The sequence below is a fragment of the Neoarthrinium moseri genome (assembly GCF_022829205.1).
Source record: "Neoarthrinium moseri strain CBS 164.80 chromosome Unknown scaffold26_Wmoseri_CBS_16480, whole genome shotgun sequence".
NCBI lineage: Eukaryota > Fungi > Ascomycota > Sordariomycetes > Amphisphaeriales > Apiosporaceae > Neoarthrinium > Neoarthrinium moseri.
This window is the reverse complement of record NW_026055140.1, coordinates 409,473-432,234: the sequence shown is the minus strand read 5'-3', so window position 1 is coordinate 432,234 and position 22,762 is coordinate 409,473. Positions and strand designations below refer to the sequence as shown.

General features: G+C 50.9%; 8 protein-coding genes across 8 annotated transcripts; 3 read left to right on the top strand and 5 right to left on the bottom strand.

Moving 5' to 3' along the window:
- Positions 1-768: 768 nt before the first annotated feature.
- On the bottom strand, positions 769-1,980 carry JN550_007129 (uncharacterized protein; the record flags this gene model as incomplete). The annotated part of the gene is made up of 6 exons (XM_049318945.1): positions 769-969; positions 1,024-1,098; positions 1,150-1,251; positions 1,306-1,432; positions 1,486-1,763; positions 1,816-1,980. The coding sequence occupies 6 exons, from the start codon at positions 1,978-1,980 to the stop codon at positions 769-771; spliced, it is 948 nt and encodes a 315-aa protein (XP_049171024.1).
- Positions 1,981-2,586: 606 nt separating this feature from the next.
- On the bottom strand, positions 2,587-3,744 carry JN550_007128 (uncharacterized protein; the record flags this gene model as incomplete). Its single annotated transcript, XM_049318944.1, has 1 exon — positions 2,587-3,744. One exon carries the CDS (start codon positions 3,742-3,744, stop codon positions 2,587-2,589), a length of 1,158 nt encoding a protein of 385 aa, XP_049171023.1.
- A 590-nt stretch (positions 3,745-4,334) lies between these two features.
- On the bottom strand, positions 4,335-4,769 carry JN550_007127 (uncharacterized protein; the record flags this gene model as incomplete). Its single annotated transcript, XM_049318943.1, has 2 exons — positions 4,335-4,415; positions 4,464-4,769. 2 exons carry the CDS (start codon positions 4,767-4,769, stop codon positions 4,335-4,337), a joined length of 387 nt encoding a protein of 128 aa, XP_049171022.1.
- Positions 4,770-5,701: 932 nt separating this feature from the next.
- On the bottom strand, positions 5,702-7,044 carry JN550_007126 (uncharacterized protein; the record flags this gene model as incomplete). Its single annotated transcript, XM_049318942.1, has 6 exons — positions 5,702-6,014; positions 6,074-6,213; positions 6,267-6,425; positions 6,492-6,650; positions 6,701-6,887; positions 6,938-7,044. 6 exons carry the CDS (start codon positions 7,042-7,044, stop codon positions 5,702-5,704), a joined length of 1,065 nt encoding a protein of 354 aa, XP_049171021.1.
- A 1,111-nt stretch (positions 7,045-8,155) lies between these two features.
- JN550_007125 (uncharacterized protein) lies at positions 8,156-9,418 on the top strand (the record flags this gene model as incomplete). Its single annotated transcript, XM_049318941.1, has 1 exon — positions 8,156-9,418. The coding sequence occupies one exon, from the start codon at positions 8,156-8,158 to the stop codon at positions 9,416-9,418; it is 1,263 nt and encodes a 420-aa protein (XP_049171020.1).
- Positions 9,419-10,103: 685 nt separating this feature from the next.
- On the top strand, positions 10,104-11,194 carry JN550_007124 (uncharacterized protein; the record flags this gene model as incomplete). Its single annotated transcript, XM_049318940.1, has 3 exons — positions 10,104-10,178; positions 10,313-11,126; positions 11,187-11,194. The coding sequence occupies 3 exons, from the start codon at positions 10,104-10,106 to the stop codon at positions 11,192-11,194; spliced, it is 897 nt and encodes a 298-aa protein (XP_049171019.1).
- A 1,074-nt stretch (positions 11,195-12,268) lies between these two features.
- Positions 12,269-15,250, top strand: JN550_007123 (uncharacterized protein; the record flags this gene model as incomplete). The annotated part of the gene is made up of 3 exons (XM_049318939.1): positions 12,269-12,449; positions 12,504-14,978; positions 15,036-15,250. The coding sequence occupies 3 exons, from the start codon at positions 12,269-12,271 to the stop codon at positions 15,248-15,250; spliced, it is 2,871 nt and encodes a 956-aa protein (XP_049171018.1).
- Positions 15,251-16,287: 1,037 nt separating this feature from the next.
- Positions 16,288-18,191, bottom strand: JN550_007122 (uncharacterized protein; the record flags this gene model as incomplete). Its single annotated transcript, XM_049318937.1, has 6 exons — positions 16,288-16,479; positions 16,536-16,943; positions 17,009-17,598; positions 17,654-17,757; positions 17,806-17,949; positions 18,007-18,191. The coding sequence occupies 6 exons, from the start codon at positions 18,189-18,191 to the stop codon at positions 16,288-16,290; spliced, it is 1,623 nt and encodes a 540-aa protein (XP_049171017.1).
- Between the last annotated feature and the right edge of the window lie 4,571 nt (positions 18,192-22,762).

Here is a 22,762-nt window from a genome sequence, read left to right as displayed (position 1 = left end):
TGAGTACCAACACGGCGCTTAATTGAGCTGACAGGTTGACTCACCCGGCGTTCAGCGAGTCACCCCCGTTGCGCAGTGGATTGCACTCGTATCATTTGGGATTAACTCTTATCTTCTGGAGTAAAACATGCCTCAGGTACTTATTCCGTGACACCGAGACCGCCTTTGACATACATCTGCCATTCGTTGCCGATGGGCTCAGTAGCTTAGTCTTGTGGCTCATTCATTGTGACCGGCGCACGCCTTGGGATGGGTCGTGTAAACTGCTAGCCCCAATTGAGCTGCCAGCTACACCGCGACAATTCCAAACCCAAGCCCGCATGACTCGACGGGAGATGAAGAAAGGTTTCTAATTACCTAGGATTTAAGCCACTATGTGTGAGATCAGGCAGTGCACATTGAGGCGTTTTCGTTGTCCATTGATTGCGCTTGCGGCTGTTCCATACACATCGCGACTTTTCGATGCAAGGCGGACGTCCAACGGCCACCAAGATCAAAATGACACTGAGAAATGACCAGCAGGATACGCATGGATCTTTGGCTTGTTTTAATCTGTTTCAAAGCTCATTGTACTAGAAATGAAAAGAACTCCGGTGGCAGGACGAACCAGCCCGTTGTTGTTTTTCGGCCGGAGGATCTCTCGTACCTCAAAGCCAGTCTGACCAGCTTCTAGTGTCATAGAACTCACGTCTATACATAGAGCCCTCTTGATCGAATGATCGTATAGGCCATTGCCACCAGAAAACCCGCACATGCGTGATCACACTGCTATGCACCCTTGCCGAACGCAACTCCACCAGCTAGGCGGTCTATCTCCATCTCTCTCTGCAATCCCATCACATCAAAGAAGCCTCGAGGCTCTAGACCCATGGCTGCTGCATCGTCTTCGCCCTTCTCCATAAGAAGCTTGTATGCTCGTCGAATTGTATGTATCACTGATTTCCCGGCTGCGCCAGGGTAGATGGCAAGCTTCACACGCGTCAATCTCGCGTTTCAGCACGGCACTCACTGCTTTCTACTCACCTTCACACCAAGTTCTCCAAGCTTCTCGGGTGGAAACCATGGTGTTTTCCCAAGTGAGACACAGTTGATAAGAAGCTTTCATTGTCAGCTCCTGTATCAATTCAGCAATATGTCACTGGAGCCTACCGGCATTGGTGCTAAAGCCTTCACGGCTTGCTTTATCTGTTCCTCGGTTTCGATTGCCTCGAGAAAAGCCATGTCTGCACCGCATTCCTTTGCCGCAATGAGCTGGACACTCCATTAACATCGAAAAGGGAACCTTGAGCGTGTAGCGTAGCATACTCTGTTCAATGCAGCCTCGAACCCTTCGACAGCCAACGCATCTGTTCTCGCAATGATCACGATATCGCTACCGCCGTAGATTGCTTCACGCCCCAAGACGCATGCCCGTATTCTAGATTTCCATGTTCTACACGCAATGTTAGCTTTTTCCAACATGGTTCGAACTTAGACACCTCGTACTCCATGTCCACAACCTCCTTCCCCTTGAGATGACCACATCGCTTGTTGGCAACCTGGTCCTCAATATGAAAGCCCGCCACGCCACATTGGTCGTACATCTGCACCATACGGGCAATGTTAGGCGGAGACCCAAACCCCGTGTCGGCATCTGCGATCAGCGGTATGCGCGGGTCGATGTTAGCAATCATCTGAGCATTCTGTGCAAAGTCGTTAAGTGAAGCAAAGGCCAAGTCAGCTCGGCCTAGACGAGCTGCCGTTGTCATTGCCCCGGATTGATACTTGTGCAGGGTCAGTCATTCAGAAATTGGATGCGGTGGAGATGTAGCGTACCATGACCTGAAATCCCTGCTCGATGGCGATACGAGCGCAAATTCCATCGTACACTCCCGGTGCCTGGACACAAACATCTCCCTGAGAAATAAGCTTTCGCAACCTTGTAGATGGTTTCATGTAAAGCTCATCATGGTTTCTTTGGAACGCTTTCGAGGCCTCCATCGCACTGAATTTCGTAGAAATGGGTTTAGCGTAGATTTTTCCTTATAATCGAAAAAGTATGAGGCCACCAATCGATCTATCGTCTTCGACTTTGAGGCGCTCAAGAGCATCTAAGGAAACTGCCAGAAGGATACCAGCCCGAGTGCGGCATCGGGTGATCCGAACCTATGATCCACATTGCTGGAGCTGCCGACTCTGCAAATCCGGGGAAGGGGTATTGTGCGGAGAACCTTGCCACCTTTCGGACCATGGCCGACGGATCTAGAAGCCACCGGAAAGTCGTCTTCCACAACATGATGCCAAGTAGGGAAAACATGAGAACATATCACTAGGACTTCGATGTAATTCTAGCAAGTCTCTTGTCGGACCCCCGCGCCATGTCAATTACGACCGGATGAACATACCCAGACTGTTCTGCAGCTATCTTGAATCGCCGTCCCCGTGAAATGAATACGTACCGGTTTCCAGGGAATTTCATTTATTCAACTCTATCTATAGCGGGGTTACGTTGGCAGTATTTGCCATGTAGCAATCGGTGTAAGTTACGATATGCAACTCATAGCATGAAGGCAGTTAAGTTACAATGGAGTAGTGAGTTTTCTTTATTCAAAAAGCCGACAAGATCTTTGCCATGTTTTCCTTGCGAACTACTGGATTCCATGGGGCGAATGGCATTTTCATGATATCTGACTGACGCTTTTCATATTCCAAAAACTCGGGCGTAATCCCACCTCCCCTTACACCTCCTCGTACTGACCCGGCTCTCACATCACCCCAGTACTCTGCCCATTGGAGTGGGAGAGGCTGTGAAATAGGAATCGACAGCCATAAACGCATAAGATGGCGCTTCTCGTCGTGTTCATCGTAGTCCTCAAAGGGAGTTCTCGAATGTAAAGTCACAAAGCTGTTCAGGAGCTGCATATCTCCTTTTTCCAACTCCATGGTGTAGCAGAACTCCTCCGACGGCATGATGGTATCGAGCAAGTCCAATGCCTCTTCTTGCTGTGTTGTCCATCGGGGCACATCAGGGAAATCACGCTGTGCAGCAAAGGCATTTTTGCGATTCGCACGAGCGCAGAAGAAGCCAGCTTCGTCCCCGAAGATGGGACATCGGTAGAACTCTGGCTGACTCGAGTCCTGTGCGCCCTGGAAGCTGTGGAACCAGCTGTTTTCTTGTAGGACGGGGACAAGATCAGGACGCACCTCTTGGACCTGTTCGCGTAGAGCAATGGAGCTCATTACTTTGCTGGTCCCGCCTGATTTTGCAGTGCGCCTGCATAGCAAAGCGACAACATCGGCTGAGTCCTGATGGAAGTCGAGTCCGGCATTTGTGTTATATCCTCGTCCACCCTTGACTTTATAGCTGCCGCCGGTGTCTCGCACGTCATTGATAACCTCGCTAGCTTGGTTCTGCGTCCGTGCTACACCCATATACAGACTCATGCCCCAGTACGCAAGGCGCATTTCCGCCTCAGTCCATTCATCTGTTGGAAAGCCCTTGACTAGGCACATTCCCCACCGGCTTTGAGTCGTCTCTATAGCCTGTTCAAGAGCACGACGAGAATCATCCGGAAGAGGATAATCTTCCTGCGTCATTTCAAGTAGAGGCTTGTTTATTTCTTTCGCATGCTTGAGGGCTACGGTGAACCCTTCGGCTTGGCTGGATGTGAGGCGCTGTATCCATGTCGTATCACGGCGAACCTCATCGGCTTTCCAAGCTCTAGGCCTGCCTTTCGCGTCAATCTTTGGGAGAGAAGGTGCCATGGCAAATAAATGGACTGTGTATGGTTGATCGAATTGGAAGCTAGAAACCAATGGACCTCAACGGGGGCGCTGTGGCTGTATAAGTACACCCGCTTACGAAGTCGTTTCGGTATCATCCGAGGGGAACACGGGAATGGTCACCATACATCGGAGCCTCCGCCCCAACCCGAGCCTAAAAGTTTGAACCCCAGCTACCCAGTGTCTTGGCGTTATATATCTATGTACGCAATCTACGGAACTCTTTACGACACTCGTCAACACATATCGGTAGGGCATGTCCCAGCTTCCTACCCGCGGTTGGCTGTCCTGGACCATTCTATGGTCAACTCGGTCTTTTGTCAGTTGATTGAATTGTCTTACATTTAGCTATCTCTAGTCCTAGACTACGCTTCCAACTGCTTGATTCGCGCGAAAAATTCGACCTCGGCATCACAATGCTGATCAGGTTTATGAGAGACTCTTTCGAAGATCCCCCCTTCATCTATTCCTCATACTGCCTGCCTATGTTTTTGAGGAACCATAACCGTAGTAGAGACACCATTCAACTCTGCAACACACTCCACATTATTCCCGTGTTGACACAGCTATATTTACAGAGCTACCTCCAAATTCTCTTTCTCATCTTTGACAATAGTATCCACAATGTCGTTGCCTTGAGTGAAGCAGTATGCCTGTAAGATTAGCGAAACTTTATTTGTCAAGGCTTGATGGCTACTCACATCGGCGCAAACTTGATATGCTCGGATCATGTAGAAAGACCTGAAAGAGTCTGTCTCATGGCTCAATTCACTTATAGGCCAGCTGTCTTTGCACTCTGCGTTGTGATAAAACTTGACCCATACGCCCTTATCGACTTTCCCATCAACGCGGTAGTTTCTCTGGATCTTTTCGCCATCCGGAAACTCCGTGCAAGTTTTGGGACCCTTTCCATGGTAGACGTTTGTCCCATCGGCTTCGAATCTCCACGAAGCATTAGGCGCTGTTGAGGACAGCAGGACAGTGGACAGAATTGAAAGGATTGTCATTGTTTCTAGGTATGTTACGTCAGAAACCCGAAATTGGGGGAAGGATGAGAAATTCACCTGTAGTTTTGACAGATGACTTTTGATTGATAGAATTGCAGGAGATTAGGGGACTCGAGAGCGGGAGGTAGGATCTTGGACGATCTGTGCACTTCGATTGACGGAGACCTCTCCGTGGTAGATACAGGTATAAATATATATGTGCGTGTGTGTATGTGCACATGTGCGGGTTCTGATAACAAAATACGAACCGATCTACAATACATAGCTCCAGCGTGGCTACTGCATGTCTCACACAAAGGCATTAGCCTTATCCTAAGGTAGACGGCACGGTTACCCCAACACCTTATTCTTAGTCCTTGGTCGGCCACCTTCTCTGCACCAAATAAGGCGATTGAACCATCCATCCTTAGTTCAACCCAGGAAATGTTATCGTGAGTTGTGTTTGCACTTGTCACCATGTACTCGTAAGAGAGGGTTGACTGGCAGATTTTGGCTCACTGATTAGGTCTGCAGAACAACCTCGATACTTAATAGAATTGAGTTCGAACCCCAGGATATCTCAGCGCAGAGCTTGCTACGCATAACTGGCCTATGTATGAGACACATCATTCTATTCCAGCAAAAATCTAGCGCTATTTGCAGATTATTAATATCTTTGCTTCAAGGTTAGATCCTGGCTAATACCTCACAGCATCTTGCCTACGGTGTTTACAAGTTTTCCTAGACTCGAGAAGGTTGAATAGTAGTGGGACGGCCTGCAGAGTTTCACCTTTCTCGGAAGAATCTTGGCCTTCTTGCGTTTAAATGTTACTATGACATTGAAATCGACGCCATTATTTATGATAACCTGAAACAAAAATCCGCCCACAGCACCAATCCTCTTCTGTCTTGTCAATATGCATTGTGAACTCGTTGCTTTATATACGAGTTTCCTACTGCGAGTGGCTTGCGCAACCATCAGTCTCACAGATACTGTTCTGGAATGCCACATCGCTATCATTGCTGGATATGGTGATTTGGGTCTCGTGTAAGAGGGTTTCATCACCAGGTTGCGCTCTCGTCTGCCGGCCCAGCTTTCCAAAAGTCGCAGGACACTTCGGATCTTCCAAGTCGATTCCTTCCTCGCTTTCTTTAGAAGGCGATCCTCTCATGGTGCCAAAGAGCGGTGCCACTGCGGGCACGCAAATGAACACAATTCCAAGACTGGACTCTAAGACAGAACTCAGCTCCGCGGCAGCCCAGTACCTGCTAATGTATTAGCCACAACGTCAGTGTGTCATGATGTTAGGCCTTGTTGAGCTTACCAGGTGAAATCCGACGTATTGTTTATGGCAATTGCGTTTGTTACCTGTCTAGCAATTGTGCCTCCAATAGCGAGCGAACCCAAACTGAACATGACACTCAAGGCAACTTGAATCTGTGAGCCGCAATACGAGGTCCACACCTGTTATTTACGTTACCTTTGCGTTTCCTATTCATTTGCATATCTTTCAATACCAAGATTGGTGCTACCACGAGGAAAAGATCAGAAAGTATAAAGAAGGCAGCGTTGTAGTAGTTGAATGCAAGGATGTTCATGCATTGTGGCCCTCCAAATTGGCCTTGAGAACTGTCCCAAACGATCGATAAAGGGCGGCAGATGAAACCTGCGACTACCTTTGAGAAGGTTGTCAGCAAGTCGCATCAGATATATTCAAAGATGACTGTTCGCGTGTCACGTACAAGAGATGATGAGAGTCCTTGGCCAAAGATGATAATCAGCGTGATCCACAGTATCCTGACCTGCATGGGAGTTACTGCAAGCCGGATGTACAAAGACACGACACTGGACTTGATGCAACCCAGTTGAAAGAAATAGAGGAACTGAGCAACCCATGGCCACTGCAACCCGTTAGAAGTTGGAAGAGACTCCTTGTCAAGTAGTGACCTACCAGAACCATTCTCGATAATAATTCTGCACCATTGGGAAGTTTCATCAAGTCAGATGCGTGCCAACCTATCCCCGAGTCAAACTGTAGCTTGACTGAAACTATCACGACGATCTCTGACACCCATGCAGCCAGAACGAAGCCGTCATCGAGTCCAATCTTCCGGGAACGGAATGTGCGAACATAGATTCTGCGCAACACTGTCAGCGGAAAGGCATGACCTGCCAAGCTTCATCCTACCTTAGTAAGACCGGGATTGTGCATAGTGCAAAGAGGACATAGCAACCGATTCTCATCGGAAGATTGTTCTCTGTGCCAGGAGGAAAGTCTGCTACTGAAATTGACATATTATTTGACGATTCTCAATACCAACTCCATAGACAATGATGGGAGTCTGAACATAATGACCAAGAAAGGTCGAAGGCAAGTCTTGTAGTGATGCCGGAAGCTCAAGTGGACATGGACATGTCTATCACGCTGCATGCAACATGGGGCAGAGCCATGAGCCCGGAATGCTCCTGGCCAATCCCAGACACGAGCTGAAGCCGTCCAGGACGAGAAGGCAACATACACGCCAACTTGTGGCAACAATTACCCCTACGATATTGCTACTCGAAGTGTTTGCCACATTTCCGATGCAAGGGGCAACGACCTTCATTGATTGCGTAGGGTAAAGGATGCAAGCTCTCACCACGATCCCTGACCCGACGCTGCGAACAAGTTTTCAAGATGATTATCTCCTCGGATGTCATCGTTCAGCCCTGCAGAAGGCGTCTGTGATAATATTGAATTTGGCAAACACAAAATCCATCGGAAATCTCGACTGCTCACTGGAGAGTAAACTACCTGTAATCTATGGTACCCAGTCGCACGGATATCACAATACAAAGATCCCTGAATGTCTCCGGCCCGACAGTTTGGATGAAATCCGCGGAGTCCCACTTCAATATCGGGTATGCTGCCAAACCAGACTAGCTGCATAGCGGTGCGATGCACTCTCGGGGGTAATATCACAGTGGGGCAGTAACATCGTGATGATAGTCCCGTCAGGATATCAAGTCACGGCAGTTGGCAAAGGAAGCATTAGATGGTGTGATGATTTCCTGGCTACAGCTTTCGGCACAACAAGATACAGAAGTAGGTGGCGTTGTGGAGTGCCGTGTATGTCGATTTACTTCGACGCCTCGAGGTGCATGAAGCAATCACAAATGTACATATTCATGCGTTAATTTCACCATGCTTAAAAAGAGGCATACCCTGGACATCGTGCTACCCACCTCCACTCTCACGCCTCCCTCCAGAATGTTCGGGCTTCGATTTCTCGATTTCTGGGTCGTTCACACTGGCCCAGCCCCCAATGATTGTTTGACTGAGCTCTCTGTCGAATATATCAACATCCATTGCATGTTCTTGTGAGCTTCCGTGATATACAATAATCATCATTTGAGAGTCATGACGATGGGTTCATTCACAACCAAGGATGGTATCACAGCTGCAGTCGATGCGTTAAATACTGCCATGCGTGCTTTGGAAGAGGCACCTGCAGGTGCCGATGAGGCTATTGCTCGTCGAAATCTTCGTCTGGAAGCCACAAAACTCGCAATGTCACTCGGTGACCCGAACGAGGACGTGTGGCCCCGTATCTTCCAAGTAAATGTGAGCGTCGCTATTGAGATTGTCACGAACTTGGGGCTCTGGGATGCTTTCGCTGGTGGAGCTACAGTGACCCTTATGGGAGTTGTCGAAAGATCTGGCGCCGATGAGATGATGATCAGTAAGTTCTCTGAGCAAGAGACACCACGGACAGTATTCCTCGCCTCCGTCCCAGAGCTTACACATCCGTTAGTCCGCATCATGCAACAGCTGACTGCCGCTGGCATCTTGGCCGACATGCCAGGTCCTGGATACAGGGTGACGAGTGTTGGACGGCCCTACCTGGACCAGACTCATCGGGCATTCAACAGTTTTGTCCTACAGGAGGTAATACCTTCTGTCTGTGCGATGCCTCGGACATTGGCCGAAAGAGGATACAAATCGCCCACCAGCGACTCAGGTACTCCTTTCAAATGGGCCAACGGGGAGGAGTTGTGGACATTCCTTGGATCACATCCCCAGCGCGCGCAAAACATGGTGATGGGTATGAAGTCTCTCAATACCGGGTCACTTGCCGGGGATGCCTACCCTTTCGGCGAGGAGCTCGCGAAGCTGGACATCAAAGCTGACGAGGTGGCCATTGTTGACATTGCTGGCGGCCAAGGCCACATCATGGACGAGGTCCATAAGCTGAATCCGCAATTAAAGGGTCGGATCATCGTGCAAGATTTGCCCTCGACATTTGAGGCGGTGCCTGGCCCACCGAAGGGAGTCGAGTTCATGCCCTACGACATGTTTACCCCGCAGCCGGTCAAAGATGCCCATGTCTACTACTATCGGCATATCCTCCACGACTGGAATGATACTGACGCCAGCCGCCTCCTTCAGCAGTTGGTGCCCGTGTTGAGAGCACAACCTTGGAGCAAGTTGCTCATCGTGGACATGGTGCTTCCGGATGTGAACGTGGGGATGCTGGAGGCGGTAAGAGACATCTCCATGTTTCCTATCGGGGGACTGGAAAGAAATGAGAGACAGTGGAGGCAGCTGCTGGCAGATAATGGATTGAAAATCCGAAAGATTTGGCGAGGAAGTGAGCCTGAAGCTTGCATTGAGTGTGAACTTGCTTAGCGGTGGTGGACCAAGGGTACACACAGCATCGGGACTTTCCTCCAATATTTCATCATCAGAACATCAAAAACGTAGATGTAATACACTCACTTCAAACACAGTTTACTATTACTGATATTATGCAGGGCGACAATGCAGAGCCATGATACAAGCCGGAGGATATATATGTAACTTGGTAGCTATCGCCAGATCAGCCGCGGGGGAATGGGGTCCACCAGTGGGCACCCGCCTTGTCCTAGTGACCGGTAATAGATATAAGCATTGGCAATGAGCATTGGCAATGAACATTGGCAATTCGCCCAGTAAACTTGCTTGGTTGGTCGTGGTGAAGAACGTCGGTAGTGCTGAGCTGCTACATAGACAGCTTGGGTACCGGTTAGCGGGCGGCGGCCCGAGCCCTTAGCCCGAGCTGCTGGGATGCGCAGGATTATGCTGCCATATCCCAGGCGCGTGAGGCCGTGTCTCACCGACCCTCACCGAGAGCTAGCCCCCCCAAACGTCATTAAGCCGACATCTTTTTTACTTAACTTTAGCGCCCTTCAGCGCGCACGCGACACCCCACCCCCCCTAACCGCTTGAGCCTAGGATACACGACCACGGACTCGACACACATTCCGAACTCCTTCCCTCTGCAAAGATGCTGTGGAGGGCATTCAAGAGCATCCGAGGCCGGTGACTTGCAGCAATGGCTCCACGAAACGGAAATGCCGGCGACGGCAATGGAGAGGGGATCCTGGGCTCCGTGGCCCGGTTCTGGACTGTACGTCGTCGCCCTGACTGTCTATCCCTTGGGCAGAACTGCAGCTCGTGGCCTGGTATCGCAGTTGGACGCAATTCGCTTCTCTCTCCTCGTTTGGTTGATCTCTTGCTAACTTGCGGGATCGCCACTTGCAGCACTCCTATGCCCCCGATTATGTCGGCTTCGCCGGCTTGCTGACGGCCTACATGCTCATCCAGTTCTTCGTCGAGCCGTTCCACCGCATGTTCTTCATCAACGACCTGCGCATCGCCTTCCCCCACGCCGAACACGAGCGCGTTCCCGTGGCCATGAACTTCGTCTGGGCGCTGTTCGTCCCGCTCGGCGTCATCATATTCTGGAACAGCGTCACGCGCGCCTCCTTCCACAAGCACCACTCGACCGTACTCGGCTTGGCCATCGCTGTCATCTTGACCAGCTTCCTGACGGATATTGTGAAGAATACTGTTGGCAGACCGAGGCCGGACCTGATCGCTAGGTGCAAGCCGGAGGCTGGGACTCCGAGGGACGTTTTGGTCACCTTTGAGGTGTGTACCGAGACGGATCACCACACACTTCATGATGGCTGGCGTTCCTTCCCATCGGGGCACTCCAGCTTCAGCTTTGCCGGCCTGGGGTACACGGCGTTCTTCTTGGCCGGGCAGCTGCGCATCTTCAGGGACAAGAAAGACCTGGGCCGTGCTCTCTTCTGCCTGGCGCCTCTCGTGGGCGCGGCAATGATAGCCATCAGCCGGTGCCAGGACTACAGGCACGACGTGTATGACGTCTGCACCGGCTCAGCCCTTGGTCTGGTGGTCGGGTTTTGGAGCTATCGCAGATACTGGCCTCGGCTGGCCAGCCGGGACTGCGACACCCCCTACCCCACGCCGGGCACGGAACTGGATGAGAGAGACGAGAGAGGCTGGCGCCGGGTGCGAGATGAGGAAGAGGGCCCGATTTTGGGGAGGAGCGGTGCGTATGCGATGGACGACCTGCGGTCCCATAACTGAGCATGGCTAACTTGTATCCTAGTTGATTGAATATATTGGATGCCTGGATATGATAACTCTCTCACTTGTGCTCTTGATCTAAGCGTTCAGGGTCTGATGTTGGGAAGTAAACTCAAGAGGTAGAGAATATACTAGCAAACGGTTACGATCACATGGCGAGAATTCGGTTCCAAGGGAATACGGGCAGGTGCTGCGGGCGTGATCAGATTGACATGGTTTCACTAATCAGATGCGTCTGATACCGGCTTGTCTGGCAGGACAAGGACAATCTTCATGTGGTAAACGAAATATATTTGACTTGAATTTCTCCATTGCACAGTTGCTGCCTCTACGCTGCTGGAAGTGTCTTGGCGTGAATGAGGAGGCGCCACCATGCCTGCCACGGGGTACAATATAGCTGCCAGACAGTGCATGTATTCACCCATTGTCAATCACTAACTATAGACCGGCAAGTTAGGCGTACGAGACAATGACCTTTCAACCTGGACCCGAGTGCTGAACTCGGGATGCAATCGGAAGTGAAGTGTTCCGCCATTGTCTACAGCCCAAGCAACTCGCAGGGGTGCGAGCAACGGACACGCCAATGCGAATTCACGGTCGCCCGTGGGAATTGGATGGCATCGTGTGAATTGTTGCCCCACCTTCAGCCTAGCCCAACTGCATCCGCGTCCAGGGGCCACCCCAGCCACCGGACTTCTTCTTTCTTGACTGCCCCAAACCAGATTGAATCTCAACACCACTGCCGCTCGGCCTTAGATAGTACTTGCTAAGGTACGCACCCGTTGTCAGGCTTTTTCACTATCTCTTGGTAGCAGATTTTGAGTCGCCAGTTCTGTTCGTTTCATCTCAGCTTTTCCAGCACCGTTCGGCCGTCTGTTTGCAACTACTGCACCTCATTCGATCCGCTTCTGCAGCAACGCCGTCACTGTGCGATGCTGTATCGCATGCCAAGATATTAAGCAGCCTGTTGCCCTCGAGTTTTGGTTGCTTTTGTTTTGACCATAAATCCGGCACTTCGCACCATCACACCATCAAAGCAGACTTGAGGTTGGTCATTCTAACCTACCTGCCCGGACACGTTGATCTCATCACTAACATCCTACAATGAAGAGTGCCGGCCTCCGCAAGATGCCGCGACGCACAGCTATCAAGCCCGAGCCCCAAGAGGCGAGCCAGACACCATCTGCCGTATCTCACTCTCACACCAGCGAGAGTCGATCACCATCCATTCCAAATGGAATTCCGCCGCTGAACGCAAATCAGTCCTTCTATCGTTCGGACGCCCGTAAGTCGTCTCATCTTCAAGTCGTGTCGATTTCAGTCAGCTGAACTCCCACAGCAAGCATCGAGACCAGACAGCGTCCTCGTCAGCAGCTTCGAGGTGACGCCTCCGTAACAACTCATGACACACCACAGCTTATGGAAATGCGGCCTCGCCATTCCGATCACAAGGGGCGCAATGTGACCCCAGCATCCTCCCAGAGCGAGAGTGTCCAGCAAAGCTTCATGCACCAGTCTTTCACAGATATCGGAATGAAGTTGAAAGCTTGTAACGACACGTTGGGTGAGTTGCAGCAGTTGGGTATCTCGCACGTTGCCCAACTTCCAGAGTTGGTCATGGTCGGTGACCAGTCAGCCGGCAAATCAAGCCTGATGTCTGGCCTGGCGGAGCTTGATCTCCCTCGAAGTGGTGGAGTTTGCACGCGATGTCCCATCCACATCCGTCTCAGCCGCGACAACCGCTGGTCTTGCACAGTCTCGCTGCAGATAGACTACGATTACCAGCCGCGCGGCCCAGTTAGAAGGTCTGATGTTACTCGAAACAACCCTTTTCCTCCGTGGGTCAAAAAGCCACGCGTCGTGAAACACTTCAAGTCGATCGATTTCGACGAGAGACTGCACACGGAAGAAGTCCTTCGATGGGCACAGGTGGCCATCTTGAATCCCAATCATGCCTCTAGCATCTTCGTCCCGGGCGAAGGAGCCTACGCCAGGGATAACGTGTTACAGGCAGCGGCAGATGCTACGGAGGCTCAATTCTCCCCCAACATCGTCGCTCTGGAGATGAAGGGTCCCAACCTTCCAGACCTGAGTTTCTACGATTTACCAGGAGTTTTCTCCACACCAGCCCGCGAGGAAGACGAGTATCTTGTCCAGGTTGTAAGAAACCTCTCCAGCGAGTATATCTGCCGATCGCAAGCCATCATCCTGTGGGCGTTACCGATGAATAACGACCCGGAGACCTCGATATCCCTAGGGCTCATCAGAGCGGCCAAGGCCCAGGAGCGAACTGTTGGTGTTTTGACGAAGGCTGACATGGTTCGGCCTGAAGATACACCGCAATGGCTTTCGGTGCTTCGTGGCGAGAAACACCCTGTGGGACGCGGCTACTTCATTACCTCCCGTCCCGTTTTGCCGAATGATGATGGCAACATGGACCGGCTCAATCAGTGGGAGGAGCAATTCTTCACTAGTAACGAGCAGCACTGGCCTCCCGACTTCCACGAATTTTCGGACCGGTGTGGCGTGGAAGTTCTTAAGGCCTTTCTCTCAAAATGCCTTGGCGAAGCCTTCTCCAGAAGTTTGCCAGCAATTAAAAACAAAGTCAGGGCCCGCCTAGCTGAGATTAGAGACCAGCTGTCAGAGCTTCCTGAGCTTCCTCACAACGTGGAACATGAAGTTAGGAAGAGCTTGTACGATTTCAATGATGCGGTCAAGCTTGCGGTCAAAGATACGGACTTTCAAGCGAAGTGGGACGAGCTAAATAAGTACTTCCAAGCCTGCGTTCTCACCATCAAACCGACTTGCAAAGTAGCGCCCGGGCCTGATGAACCGACTCCATATAGAGAACACAATAACGGCGTCGTTGAGATTCTGGATGACCCCAATTCGGTTGATACCCCGTCACGGAAGCGGCCGAGGCCCAGCGACCACACCATCAGAGCAACACCAAAACGATCGCGAGCAGAAGAACCAGGAATGAGTCCAGTCAAGCAGGAAGGTGGTGGTGGTGGTTCCGCGACCCCTAGTGCTTGGCGCACTACACCGATGCCGGGCGGTAAAGTCACGGAATTGGGCCCCTTCAGAGACTTTGCCGAGATTGGACGACAGGGACTCAACTTGCAAACCATCCGGAATGAGATCACTCGCCGTCGACGTGCTGGTCTACCTGCTGAGATTGTGTCTTCCGAAGTGTACGACTCCCTAGTGATTGGCGCCATCACCAAATGGAAGAAGCCCCTGGAACTGTACATTTCGCTCACGATGGCGCTGTTCAAGTCGACTCTTCGTAACGCCTTAGAGGAGAGCATGGCTACTCTTTCAAAGCGGATGATTTTCAAGGCGGCGGATGCCCAGCTAATGGTATATATTGAGAAGATGGAAATGTTCCAGCGAGCCAAACTGGAGGACCTCTTTGATGCAGAAACATACCAGATGTACACAACCAACAACGATGCTTTCAAGAGATACAAGGAGGCTGAGCTAGAGACCCTCAAGCGCCACCGCGCCATATACATGCTGAGGCACGCTGGAATCTTTGATGCAGACTACAAGATCCTGCCATTAGAGAGGATGAGCCAGGAGAAACGTCACAAAGAACGCGATGAGATCAGCAAGGGTCTCTTGAAACTGGGACCTGAGGAATTTGCCACCGAGATTGAAGTTGCAGCGACGGTGCGCGGCTACTACATTCTTGCCGCGATGCGCTTCGTCGAGAGCGTAACGCTGAGCCTGAATTCCAAACTCTTCCGTGCAGTGGCTTCAAACAGTCTTCATGAGGACTTGACAGCAGAATTAGGCCTCAATCAAGCGGGTAAGTCGAGAGACATGACACATTGCACTCAGTGCAAGACTAACAAGAGAGTCACAGACGACACCACCTTCGCTCGACTTATGGAAGAGGACGGCGAGATTGCCAACAAGAGGGAACAGCTCAAGGGGGAGAAGAAGAAGCTCTCCCGAGCCACACAGTCCATCGATAACCTGGAGTTCCCAGACGGCGGTGGCGGTGCACTCGATGGCCCGTTCGGTCGTCTTTCTCAGAGTGTCGTTGACCTAGACACTGTGATGGAGGATGAGATTTGAAGCTCAAGCCGCATTCCATCCCATCGCAGAGAACCTTGGCTGCATTCCTGCCTTTCGATATATTGATCGCAACTGTCCTGGTATACCATCTGGCAGGACCGAAACCGCTGGTCCTTTTGTTTTGCTGTTCTGTTCTGCTCTGTTTCCGTCCCAAAAGTTGCATAAGGATCTTTGGTTTTGTCGAGCTTGTTTTTCGTGTGTTTTTACATTTGTGGTCCACGTGTGGAATGCCTGAGCCCACAAAAGGACTCGACATTGGTCGCGTATTTCCAGGACATAGTAAGCAAGCTTGGCACAGGAATTATGAACTGAAGACATGGTTTGGTATTTGGCATTAAACCAGAAGCAATAATACGAAGTGTGTTGCAACAATAATCGCGTGATAATGTCACCATTCGAACTTATTACTATTGGTGTGCCCTTGCAGATCGGTCGCAAGCAGCAGTGGCTGAATTTAGTAAGCTACAGACCCCTATCTCACAGTCTGTCGAGTGCGACGCTCAGCTTAGATACAAAGTTCCCACCCATGATAGCTCACGTGCTCTCACGGCCTCATCAACTGTTGTTTACCTATCTACTTCTAGGTTCTACACGTAGACATATACCAGGCAGTTGTTCCTGTTGGGCGTGAAGAGTCGGGAGAATCGCGAAGTCGTGTCCTATGTGTTTGCACCATATGAGTTACTGCCGGGGCTGTGCAGATGAATTGGAGGTCAACTAGAATATCGCCATCTGCAAAGCAAGTGGGAGACACATTGACGTGGAGCAAGTGGGATAGCCTCACATTTCATACGTAAGACAGCCATGAGCCTTGCATCTCCAGCTGGAGGTTCCTATGGGGGGTGAGGATCGAAGCTCAACTTCGGTGGGTTTAGTTTACGACAGTGTCTTGGAATCACAGAGAGACTTGGAGCAATCACGGCAAACATTCATTTGAATGGCGATTAGTACTTGTCTTTTTCCGACACTACAGCTCCGCTACATAATTCCGTCGCGTTACACTCTCAATTAACATTCCTGGAAATGTGACGGATAATCTAAAGGGCAGACTTTGGTGAAGTAATCTCCTCCTCGTGAATTGTTGTGTGAATCTCCTTCTCGACCTGGTGGATGTTGATGTGGGCCACAGCCTCCTCTCCGTCGAAAATGCGGGCAATCTCTTCCAGGGTCGGGCCCTTGGTCTCGACGTAGACGAAGTAGACGAAGACGAACTCGCAGAAGTCCCAGAGCTAGTGGAGGGGCATATCAGCAGACTGCACAGCACGAAATCAAAGAATGAGCTTACAGTGTAGAACAGCATGAAGTTCCAGTGGTGAGGCAGGTTGATCCATGCAAGCTGGTTGGTCTGGTTGCCGAGCGCGAGGACAGCCTGAACAGTGATGTTCATGATCATCATGCCCTTGGCACGGAGCTTGAATGGTAGGACCTCGAGTGCATAGGCAATCAGCAGACCAGAGAAACCAATATCGTAAAAGGCACTGAAGAGCCAAATAAAGACGAGCTGGGCATAACCCGACGAGCTGTTCAAGCCGCCAGAGTTCTCATAGATGGCACCGCAGATTGTCCAGCAGACGAACGCGAAGCACATGCCACCGGCGGAGAGAAGAAACAGCGGGCGACGACCAAATCTGTCGACGTTCATGGCAGCGACGATGGTGATGATCAGGTCATAGATGGTCCTTCCAGTGCTGAGCTGTTGTGAATTTGTTAGCATTGATGACTTTCCGACGTTACAGCTATGATTGTGTGGAGACTTACACCAAGCTTCTGGTTCTGGTCTGTGATACCGGCGCCAGCGTAGATCGTGTTCATATAGTTGGAGAACAGAGCGTTTCCGCTGTACTGGGAGATGATACCAAGCGAGATTAGAATTGCCAATCGCCATCGGTTACCCTTGGTGCGGATGAAGTCGATGTATCCGCTCGAGCGAGCAGCTTCCTTCTCCATGCGCATCGTCTCGCGGATCTCGCGGAACTCGAACTGCACAGTGGTGTTGTTGGAGTCCCCAGAGCCGTGGTAAAATGCAAGCATGTTGAGAGCCTCTTCTTCACGGTCCTTGGAGAGCAGATATCTTGGCGACTCGGGGATCCAGTAGATGAAGCCAAGTTGGATGAGCGAAGGGACGATCTGAATGAAGGTGATTGATCGCCAGGACCAGTCGTTCTTGATTTGGGCCGTGCCCCAACCAATGCAGGAGACGAGGAGAGCACCGGCATTCCACAGACAGTTGTATACGGCAGTAACGGGACCACGGTGTTGAGGGTGGCAGATCTCGGTAAGGAGGAGAGGGGAGGACATCTGGGCGAAACTGTTTCCGAAACCAAGGAAGAATCTACCAGCGATATACACTTCGCCGTCGTTAGCGGGCTGAGCCAATACAGGTGCAGCCTGTCGAAAACTTACTGTTGTAGCCGTTGCAGAAAGCAGTCAAGCAGCCACCGACAACCATGAAGAGACATCCGACGACGATTGCGGTCTTACGTCCGTAGTTGTCAGCTACGTACGGACTAAGGGAATGTCAGCGGGCTTCTGGCCGGAAGTGAAGATCAACATACGTCATGAAGAAACTGATAATGCTTCCGATGTTGAACATGTTCACTAGCAGACCCAAGTACTGTGTACCGATTGGGCTATTCGGGTCGATCTCAGGAAACGCTTTACCCCAGGCGTCGATTTGCTGTGAGGTGTTAACCAACATGCTGAGATTCTCCCATTAGCCAAATTTCTCGAAGACCCTACAGTTTGGCATTACTCACCCATCGTAGCCAGTGGTAGCGGAAGCGACCATCAGCACGGCGCAGCAAGCATAGAGTTTGCGCAGGTTGGGATCCGAGTACCAGGTGACTTTCTCGAACTGCGGTGCCTCATCTTGAGCAGCCAGGACATCCGACTGATGGCCTCTGGCTCCCTTGGAGGGAGCATGAACTGGCACGTGAACCATGTTGACTGGTTACGGGCACTGACGATTGAAATGCCTAGATGACACTTATTCAGGGACTCAAAGCAGACGGACTGACAGGATGCCACACTGACAGCACTGGTTCTTGAGCCTGGAGAATTCGAGGCATAGCGAGGGTACCCGGGGAGGACGTCTCAATATATCTCAGAAGTTCCCACGCCAGACCCAAGGGTCGTGTGGTATGCATGGGCCGGCGGCCGGGGTAGCATTGGAGCGGGGATCAATATGGACGAACCAGGACGCGGTCAGATATTAGCCAGGATGGGCTCAGCATAGGACGACCCGACTCTGTCGTCGCTTCCGAGTCTGGATTCTGAACCGACCACCGCACACCCTAACGAGTTCGGGATAGAATGGTTGGACGCTAGCTCCGATCAGGATTTGGAGTTCCCCATTGGCGGCAGGAGTTTGTATGAGCAAGGGGACGCTGCCCTGGCGGCACAGCTTTTTCGTCCCGGCCTCTTCTGGACCTGACTAGACTTGGTACAAGCCCGGAGGGTTACGAGATTGGTTCACAGCAGTACTCTTGGGTCCCTCGGGGCTGGGGGTTTGCGGACCGTCGAGCCTAACGGCGGCCCCCAAGGAAGCTTGAAAGAAACGATCCTGCTGGCCTGTGGCTTACGGTTCCGGAAGCACAGAGTCACGGCGCTGAACGCAGAGAATGACTTCCTTGACATACAAGTGTATCAAGTGCATATAGACGATTCGGTTGACTGATCTGACCCTGAGGAGAAAATAGCACTGCAATGCATGCCCACTCTATGACTGGAGTCCATCGGTCCAAGTCTGTTGGTTGGGCAGTCAATCTCGAGCCACCTTAGCTCCAAGTTTCGGCACGGGTCCATGCCCATAACACGCGATACCACGAGACCAGTGAAGCTGCTGATCCTGCTGTGCAAAACACATGATCGCCACTACCAATGCGATGTCTCCGTTGCGGCGGATGTGCTAAAGTTTCTGGAGTAGGGAATATGGGGTTGCGGAGGAGCGTGGACAGGGCAGTGATAGGTCCGGTTAAAGACGACGGTTAAACCGGGAATATATTAAACGCGCCAATAGACCAAGGCGCTAGAACACGCCCGCGGCACGAAGCGAGCAAAGATCGTGGCACAGAAGCGTGGAGATGGTGGGCCGCGGCCCTGGGGAAATTTTGGAGATGAAGTTGGGGAAATGGTTTTTTTTTTCTGGGGTGGGGGTGTATGGTCGCTGGCTTCATTCTGTACTATGGTATGTGGCTGTAAGGAATGCATCCGTGATACGTTCGGCTCAGCTTGCTGTGTGCCTCCTAAGAAGCACGTCCTCGGATACCTTCCAGAGGCCGCCCGCGTACGGATCGTTTAGACTCATGGAAGGCCGCTGGCTCTCAGTGCAATGCTGTACAGCACCTGTACAACACCTATGAGAACTCCGCATCACTACTCCGCACAGAGCTAACAAGCCCAGGTACCATGGGTGCCACCTCCGTCTGAGGTGAGTAGCCGGGCAACTTCAGTACGATGAGAGGCTCCCGAACTGTGACTTGACAAGCGAGAATGGAGGGAACAACTGGCTTACACTACTGTTACCATAACCCAGATGTAGTGGTTTTGTTTGCCTTCGGTTATGCCTCGGCTGGCTCGGCGGACCACCGTAGACAAACTTGAACGCAAGCAAGCAATAGCACCGCTCACGCGCTGCCGGGAATGTAGGGCCGATATAGCAACGAGGCTTTCCAAACGTGTACAGATGACGGGGGCCGATGACAAAGCTGATTCGGTCGCCTGGCCAGACGACTGAGGCTGTCGCACCGTTGGGGAGCAGGCAATAAAGGCGATCATGCGATGCAGAGATGCACGTGCGCCCCACCAGACCCAGCGGGATGGATTCATACCCAAGTGTCGGCCGACATGTGTCACCGTCGAATTCATTACGGCCCATCAATAGCCTCAATGCACTGCTCGCATTACGAACACCTGCCACTTGAATGGTGCGTGGAAGCGGAACTAGCAGTAGTGCTACCCGGAAGCCTGGGACCTCTAGAGTTCGGGCGTGTTCTGTAGTATCGCCAGCTCGCTTAGGCGGCGGACTCGTTTAAGCCATCCAGCCGGTTAAAATCTATAGATGAATCATTGATCATGAAGCCGGCCTTGTTGCGAGATTCGGGCTCAGGGGCAACTGCGAATCTAACACCTGGGTCTCGTAAGCCGTGTCTAGTAATTCGCTTTGCATGCGACCCTGTCATCCGAAACTCATTTAGCCTAAATTACCGACAGAGCCGCGCGACTATTGATAGAAGTCGCTTTCGTTACCATCTGCACATAGTACACTTGAAACGACGAGATCAGTGGTCGCCTTGGCCAGCTGGACTTTGAACCCTATCCAGATTTGGTGTATATTTCCAACCCCTGCATCCAAGTTTGGCGGTCACGGGCTGACCGCATTCTTTAATTGAGACCGGGGCCTGAACTTCTTTTCAGGTTCCTTCCAGACCTTTCAATTGCAACACTTTGTGTGATCAAAGCCTAGACTGCCTTGTCCATGTCGCTTCAGTTCGTATAGTAGCCGAGAGACTCGGTAGGCTGAAGTCGCGAACAGCGCCTCACTGTATTCAGCAGGCATCCCTGGTGACACGAAATTTGCTCACATAGTGCTGAGACACTTGAAGCAGACTCGAAGGGGCAATAGTGTAACTCGATAGTCAGGCTGGCTCTCAACCATCAATCATCACGCAGAAATAGCTTAGCAGGCTGGGTAAAGTAAAATTCTCTTGTTCGCCAAAGGTGAACAAGAGGTCAGGCAGATTCTCTAGCTGTTATTTCTGCTTGAGGAAGTCAACCAAGAAGTGGTGAGAAGTTCGTGCGAGCGCTGCGGCTTTCATAATCACGCCGAAATATTCGCATCTCCATCGTAATTACGACTGAGTAATGCAGTTGGACCTGGTGGAATATTCTTCCGAACCTCACTGATGTTCTCGATTATCAATCTACCCTACGAAACTCTAATGAATCCCCACGAACCAGTTCTTACCGCAACGTCCAATCACCTCCTTACCAGCCTCACAAAACCAAAGTAATCACTCGTGTATTCGTTACTATTAAATTTGGAACGGTGTTCCAGGACATCATGACCTCAGGTCGATGTCGTAATGTCGTACGCAGTAGGTCAGTTGCAATCAGGGACACAAAATATGGGATAGGTCCTGCAAAGACTAAATCTTGCTTCATTAACTATTAGACAGCCAAAAGAGCAATTATATGTAGAACCCCCCTCGGTAGATACTCGGAACCTGGCCATAGGCAGACACCCATTCTTTCAAACGATCACTGCAGCCATAACAGTCTTTTCTGTCATTAACGACAAATTTAACGTGCTTTGTTTTTGACTTGAATCAGGCTGGCCAGAGGACTAATACCTTATATAAGACGTATAAAAGGGGTTTGTCGGTCGCCAGAACGCAGAAGCCAGTTGTATGGGTGGAACGAGCGTTACCTTTATGAAAACGACGCGGAATAGACAGTCACGATATAGGAACATAAACAATAGGTTACAAACTCACACCAGGCCACACCAGGCCACGCCAGACTCAGGTCCAAGCCACACCGCTCAAGCGAGAAGAGGGCTTCGCAAATCGAACAACACAAGGTGTGATATGTGGAAGGAGTTTTCTAAGGCACTACGGCACTTGATTTCAGAAGGTTGGAGATGCGGCATACTCCCTTTTATCTTGAAGCGTTTCTTTCCAAGTGTCCAAAGTATTTACACCGAGATACTTGGTCTTACAGCAAGACAGCCATCACTGGTGCTCGCTGATCAGTACCGAAGGTAAAGGAGACAAGTGGGGTTGGATCCACCAGACACGTATGCTCTCAAAGTAGTACAAGGCATGGCGGCGATCTGCATAGGCCACAAGTTTTCCTTACCTTATACATTACCAGTAGTTGGGATGAAAGGATTTTGAACTACGAAAAACTTCATTTTGTTAGATATCTGCTTGCAAGTTCTCTAATATGATGCAACTCCGATCTCGGTGATGCCTAACCTGCAATGCTACCGAGAATCCACGGAAGCCTTCGCCATGGTCTTTTGCTCAACTCGATGGCTTGCAAGATAGAAAAAAGTGTTGGGGCGAGATACTGAATGCCAACGGACCCAGAGATGCAAGCTACTACGTGGGTGGCCACAACAGAAAACCATTACTATGGCATTATCCTACGTTGTTATATAAAGCGGCATTAAGACAAAACTTTTTTCCCGGAAAACACCGCCATGGTTCACGCTGAAATACCGTAGCTGGTGCCCGAGACTCACAGGTGAATGGTAAGTTGAAACTTGATAGCTTGCCACTGACGAGTGCGTCCAATATAAGGCATATAGCAGCCTCTATAAGGCATATAGCAGCCTCTCCAAATCTGCGCAAATACGGTTCCATCTCAATGGCGTCAATTCTTGGCGGAACGGTGGCCCAACCACAGTAGTTGGAATGAAATAAAATTGATCGTCAGCCTTGAAAATATCGGACGCCTGTTGATATTTCTAAGCAGATATCAAGGAATGTGTATATCTCTCAGTGTGGT